General features: G+C 33.7%; 1 protein-coding gene across 1 annotated transcript; it reads left to right on the top strand.

The window, feature by feature from the left end:
- The first annotated feature begins 40 nt into the window (after window positions 1–40).
- LOC109213551 (UPF0057 membrane protein At4g30660-like) lies at window positions 41–1121 on the top strand. The gene is made up of 2 exons (XM_019377366.1): window positions 41–164; window positions 853–1121. The coding sequence occupies exons 1-2, from the start codon at window positions 75–77 to the stop codon at window positions 976–978; spliced, it is 216 nt and encodes a 71-aa protein (XP_019232911.1). The 5' UTR covers window positions 41–74; the 3' UTR covers window positions 979–1121.
- The last annotated feature ends 5695 nt before the right edge of the window (window positions 1122–6816 follow it).

The following is a 6816-nucleotide window of genomic DNA, read 5'->3' as shown; positions in this document are numbered from 1 at the left end:
TCCACCAGTCATGTTCTAAACCTCCCCACCCCACCCCCAACCCACCCCCCACCCCACCTACCCCACCCAAAGAAATGGTCTCAAGATGTGCAATTGTCTGTGAAATATTACTAGCAATCTTACTTCCTCCTCTTGGTGTTTGCCTCCGCCGTGGTTGCTGCACTGTAAGATCCCCCTTTTTTCTATTTTTCTTTGTTTTAATTTATGTAAATCTATTTTTTTTAGTCAATTTTAAAAATAATAAACCGTTTCCTAATAAAGAAACTCCTATTTTAGGATTTTAATACCCCATCCATATTAGTTGTCCTCCTTACTAAATATATTTGGTCCAAAATAATTCTCAATTTAGAAAATTAAGGTATAATTTATTTCCATTTTATCCTTAGTATTAAGTGTCATTGAAAGTTTAAAAAAAAAACTAGCATAAAAAATCTAAATGGAAGAGTAGAAATTCATAAATAAAGAGAATATTTACTGAAGAGAGATTAATATGTTGAATGATTAAAGAAATAAGTAAGGGTAGTGTAGTAACAATTCTCTTCTATTAATCGTTTCTTAAGGGATGTATAAAAGAGAAATATGACAACTAATATGGATTGGATCTCGGAAGCAATAATGGTTTGTCATGTTTTACTTCACAAGTTTTAAAAGATTTATACTTTACGTTTCAAAAGTGTTTTTTTTTCTTAAATTCCGTCTCGAGTCTAATAGGTTCACATAAATTAAAGGAGAAAGGCGTATAAAAAAAGATCTTTTTACTTTTATTTTTAATTTTGTTAGTTTACTTGCTTTGGGTGATTGTTTTAAGGGAATTATTGATGTGAGTGTTATTTTTTGTTGTAATTTTTGCAGTTGGAGTTTTTGATTTGCTTGGTGTTGACCATATTGGGCTATGTTCCTGGAATTATTTATGCTCTATATATAATCATCTTTGCCGAGACTGAAGCACCAAGTGATCGTTATGACACTCTTACTTGATCCTTATGTTTGTGGTTGTCTTGTTTTAGCTTGTATTTTACTTATTATTTGGACATGAACTATGTATGTATATTGTATCCTATGTCACTTGTTTTGAATCAACTCTTGCAATATAAATATATGTAAGTTTTCAGTGTTTTACATGGATTCTTCCCTTTACATGCCTTTCTTGATTCGAGAGTATGTGGAAACAGTATCTCTAGCTTCACAAGGTTGGCTAAGGATTGCGTACACACTATCCTCCATATATGTCATTTGTGGGACCATACTGGTGTATTGTTGTTGTCGTCAATATGTTTATGAACTAAAGTGAGGTTAGGTAAATGTAGAAGCGGATCCAGGATTTAAATTTTATGGGTTTCGATTTGCAATTTTACCACATCACATCTTTAATGGGTTCAAAATTTATTATTTGTACATATTTAATAATTATTTGCGCAAAACTACAGAGTATAAACAAAAGCTATGAGTTCAGTTGAACCCATAGCATCTACACTAGATATGCCTCGGGCTAAATGGTGTTGGACTTAGAAATAGGGGTACATAAAAGATTATACATTTTGGTGCACAGAGAGATCAAAGTTCTACTTAGTTAAGCTCCTAAGTATAGTAACCTTGTCTCAATTTGTATGTCGTACTTTTCTTTTTTAAATTTTTGATATTAATGAGATAATCTACTGTCACACGAATACTTATTACTTGTTATGGACTACAAGTCTCTTTTTTCCCTTAAACTTCGTGCTAATCAATGATTATTCTCATTATAATCCCATAATCATAATCCTGGGATAACCTCTTAACCTGGAAGCAATCTTATGTTTTTCAAACAGGATATCATGAGGAAAATGTAACTATCCTATTTGTTAGGCTCAAAATTTATGTACTATAATGCATAAGATACTTACAATAACTTGAATCACATGCCGACTTGCGGTGGCGTATGTAGGAATTTTCATAAGCGGTTTCAATATCTGGAGATAAATAAATGATTGTAATGGCAAGTTGTATTATTTTTTATATTTGTACCCAATATTTTAATTTTACATATTATTATACATATAAATTACAAAAAAAATCCGACGGAACGGAGTCATGTAACATTGCTTCAAGCAAGGTGTCTGTGCCCATGTTGATGTGACATGACACATTTTCTCCATTGTTTTACTTAGGCCCAGTATATTTTGAGTGTCGGTAGCTAGTTGTACAAGTGATTTGCTTGGTCCAATTTGTATTAAATTGTACAAATAATTTGCTTTGGTCCAAATTCTCCAACTGTACAATGACCCCCAAAAAAGGACGAAGTAAAGGATAATGTTAAAGACATCCCTTTCCTCCTTATTTTGATATCTGTACTGATGTTGATTTTTATGAGGTGCAATATTATCACCTTCAACTCTGGAGGTGAATTAGGTACACTGCATGCCGGGGCGGATTTAGGGGCGGATGGGTATTCACCCGACCCTTTTCGCCGAAAAATTATATTATATATGTAAGGTAAAATCTGATTTTTATGTCTATATATTATGTTTTGGATACTCTTGACACAGCCCAAAAGCATAGCTTAGTGGTCAATAGGGTTCAAAATCTTTGTAAGGTCATTGGTTCTTTTCCCACTAGCTACAACCTTTTAACTTTTTTCGGACCCCCTTGGCGGTAATTCTGCCTCCGCCATTGACTGCATGATATGTACTAAAAAGTGTTTTCAATCACAGCCAAGTATGTAGTATAGTAATATCTAGTGGCGTACGCAGAACTTGTGTCACCTTTAAAGAATGGAACAAATAGCCTAATTACTATATTATTTATTTTCTCCTTAGTATAATTAGATTGGGCGTTGGCCCGCTAGTTCTAAGAAATTTTCATTTATAGGAGGTTAGGAGTTCAAATCCTGCTCAAATTAATTTTTTGCAAACAAATTAAGCTTTAAATTTGCACAAAAAAAAAAAATTGTAACTGAAGAGTTATGTTAACTAGTGTCACTCTTTTGTATTATATACGTATTTGATAAATTTTTCGTATTATTTGTGACACCAGTTTATTATACGTATATCCGCCCCTGATAATACCATGATCAAAGTTGGATCGAAAAGCAATATCAAACCTGTCACGTCTCTTTTGACTATGGTAGGAGCAAAAGAAGGTGAGATTTCACTTAATAATAGATGAGCGATCATATTAAATTGATGGTTCGCGAAACATGACCCCATGCTACATAAATGACAAATTATTTTGATGTGACGATAAATTATAATTTCGTTTGATGTAACATATATTTGTGTGATCAAGAGGGGAAGCAATTAGTGGGTACAGGGTTTAGGGTTCAGGCTTCCTATCTAGTGATATTATTGCTTCTTTCATCAAAACTTAATATGAATTTGGAAAATTCTACCATTTGCACACGATATAAACTTACTTAACAACCCAAATCTTAAACCAAAGTGGTTCATCTTGGTTTGACTTTTGAGTTTCGTCAAACCTCCAATAATCTGCATATAAATTGATATGTGAATCTAGGTTAAATTTAGTACCCTAAAGTTGGAATTAATATGATAAAATATAACACATATAAGTTAGATGTGCTTCCATATGTATAGTCTCTTGATCTTAGCATCTTTATTATAGCAAATAAGACCAAATTTTAGTTTGTAATTACTTTAATAAACTAGGGAGTATTAGTTGGAAATTAAGTTTTTTAACCACATATACCAACTACTAACTAGGAACTCGATACCAAACCAAACTAAATATTATAAGTTTTTTGAATTTATGATCAAATCAAATTAAATCAAACCTAAGTCTATTTTACTTTTTCTTTTGACTCAATTTATTAGTATGGTTCGGTTTACGGTTTTATTTGAACACTTTTGGCTTGACGCGAATTCGAATTAGTTGGACAAAAAAAACTTAACTGATCACTGGAATTTTTGTATCTTTATTTTACTTGAAGATCTTTTTATCCTGAAATTCATCAACATGAAAATAAAATTGCTCTAGTCTAGCTAGGTATTTAGTAGGTCCTATGTGTAATCAAGGCACATTAACACACAATTATTGGAGCATAGGTAGTTTCTTCTCAGCAAAATATGAGATATTTTTCTCATTGATATTTATGACAGGATTAATAAAATCTTATATGTGATCATTAATTATTTAGGAAGAAAAGGAAAGCAAATAGCACATAACAGTTTTTTTTCTTAAAAAAAGGAACCAAATTAATCAATATGCATGAAAATTGAAATTACACTACTTTTTAATACTAACATCAGCACTTTTTTTTTTAAAAGGTCGAGAAGTTTGGGAAAGTTATTATTGAATATTTGATTAAATGGATTAGCCGAACTAACAGCTATTCTTTATGGTCCATAATAAGTGATCTTTTGGTGTTTTTATTTTGATTCAAAATAAGTGTCCTTATTATATAATGGCAGAATAACCTAAATGACACTTATACTTGTGCCACTTTGTTATCCCGGTCCCCAAACTTGATGAAGTTTCATCTAGACACCTCTACTCGTTCAAAAGTAATATTTTAAACCCCTCTGACCATTGACCAAGTCTATGCGGCAACTTAATCGTTGAACTGGACAAAATCGTGTATTTTACGCATATAAGGAGCGTGTAAAAAATTTATGATTAAAATAAGGAAAAAAGAAAAAGAAAAATTCAAAAAATCAAATTAGAAAAGAAAGAAAAGGCCAAATAGGTGATTTTTTTCTTTCTCTTACGTTCTGTCGCCCACCAAGGACTGCCCCCCCCCCCCCCTCTCTATCTCCCTCCCTTCTTCACTTTGCTCCTCTTCCCCCATTTTAACCCAAAACCCACAGCAATGGTACCCTTCCCACCATATCTTCATCCAAACAATGACATCCCTCTTCGCTATTGATCCAAAACATCTACCAGATTTGCATCAACGGAGTTTTTTTTCTCACACCCCATTCCCTACTTTGGAAAATAGCCTTTGCAAATAAAAGAAATAGAAATAGTGAAAGAAGATCGCCGGTGAAACCTATTTTCTAGTTTTCTTGTAGTGAAATTTAAAAAAGTTTTGGGTGATGTTGGTCTTTCGGGTGGTCATTATTGATGGCCGGTTTAGCTTTTGGTGGTTGATTGATGATGCTATGGTGGAATGTTGGCTGTGAAGAAGCTTTGTGGGTGAAGGATGGTCGAAGAGGGGTCGCACATAGTGATGGTTAGGAGATTTTTAAGATTTATGAATGGAGAATACAAATGGTAAGGGAGGAGGAAGATGGAGTAAATGGTGGAATAAAAGAAAAGAAAATGAACAATTTTAAAATAGTGTGAAAAATAAATTAATAATGATGTGTAACAAAAAATTTTATGTGGCCACTGATGTGTCATCCATGTCAGAGATTTGAAGAACACGCGAGGTGAGAGGGGTTTAAAATATTGGCTTTGAACAACTATAAGTGTCGAGATGAATCTTCTTTGAGTATAGAGACCGGGATGACAAACGCTAACAAGTACAAGTGCCTACGAGGCTATTCTGCCTTTCTTTTTATTGATTCTTCTCTTTTAATTTAGGATTAAGTAGCTTTTATAATTAGTATAATTTTATATTTTTAGGATTCTTAATTCTAGGGCTTTTAATTAAAAAAAAAAGAGAGAGATATATAAAAAGAAAATTGGGAATAAAAGAAGAATTGGAAGAACCTTCTCCCACATGAGACTTTCCCCCCAAAAATATTTCCCCAAAATTATTCCCCCACATAAGACCTTCTGTCACGACCCAGATCCACTACGGGTCGTGATGGCGCCGGACACCGCTGTCAGGCAAGCCAACTAAATCACCAATTAAATTCTCTTTTTATAACTTTGAAAACCTAGGAGTTTTACTTCCATTTTTCATATATAAAACAATCTCTGTTTCAATTCAAATGAAGAAATTAACTATTAATACACATCTTCAAAGAAAACCATCCCAGAACCCGGTGTCACAAGTACATGAGCAACTACTGATAAGGAAAATAAAATACAAATGTCTGTCCGAAATACAGTGGACAGAGAATCAATAAATAAAGTACTGGAAGGGGACTACTCTAGCTGCGGGTCGTCTCGAACAATGCGGCTCACCAAGTCCCCAAATCATCCGTGCTGCTACCTAAAGTAACATATACCTGTGCAACAAAAATGCACAGAAGTGTAGTATGAGTACGTAATCAACGTGTACTCAGTGAGTATCCCGCCTAACCTCGAAGAGGTAGAGACGAGATGGTCAACCTGGACACTCACTAGCGGTCCAATAATAATATATTAAATGTGTGGGGAAATCATGGATTCATATAACACATTCTAATTCACAAAGTTGTAAAACAGGTAAACACCTTTTAACAGTTAGCAAAGGATTTTCAAGATTTTAATTTTCTTCATTTAATGAGTTCATCTCAAGCCATGAAAGGCAATGTAATCATTTAAGATTCCTCATGCATCAATATACAAAAGATATCATGCGCAAATCATACCAAGGCGACGGCCCGATCCAACAGAAAGTAAATGTGCACTTGCCGAGGGTCGACGACGCGCCTATAGATGCATCTATTTAATCTGCCGAGGCGTTCGGCCCGTTCCAAAATAAACACACATAGACAAACAGTCAGTCATGAAGTCCACATAGAGTAATTGTCCAAGGAAGGCCAATTCTCTTTAATAGTTTGAGAAAACGAAGCTTAAGTCTTTTAGAAATCCTTTTATAAATTTAATGTGATTTAAGCAATTCAAACCCTCAAAGGGGTTCACAATTAATCCAAATATAGCATGCTCAATCAATCAAGTAAGAACTTATCAGGAGTGTTATCGATATATACATATATATCAATTCCT

The sequence above is a fragment of the Nicotiana attenuata genome, unplaced genomic scaffold (assembly GCF_001879085.1).
Source record: "Nicotiana attenuata strain UT unplaced genomic scaffold, NIATTr2, whole genome shotgun sequence".
Taxonomy (NCBI): Eukaryota; Viridiplantae; Streptophyta; class Magnoliopsida; order Solanales; family Solanaceae; genus Nicotiana; species Nicotiana attenuata.
The sequence above is the reverse complement of the archived record's forward strand: the minus strand, read 5'-3'. Positions and strand labels throughout refer to the sequence as shown.

Excerpts from the sequence above, each read along its gene's own strand:
- LOC109213551 (XM_019377366.1), top strand. The coding sequence starts at position 75 with ATGGTCTCAAGATGTGCAATTGTCTGTGAAATATTACTAGCAATCTTA. Across the intron at positions 165-852 it reads TCCGCCGTGGTTGCTGCACT|TTGGAGTTTTTGATTTGCTT; the intron begins GTAAGATCCCCC and ends TAATTTTTGCAG.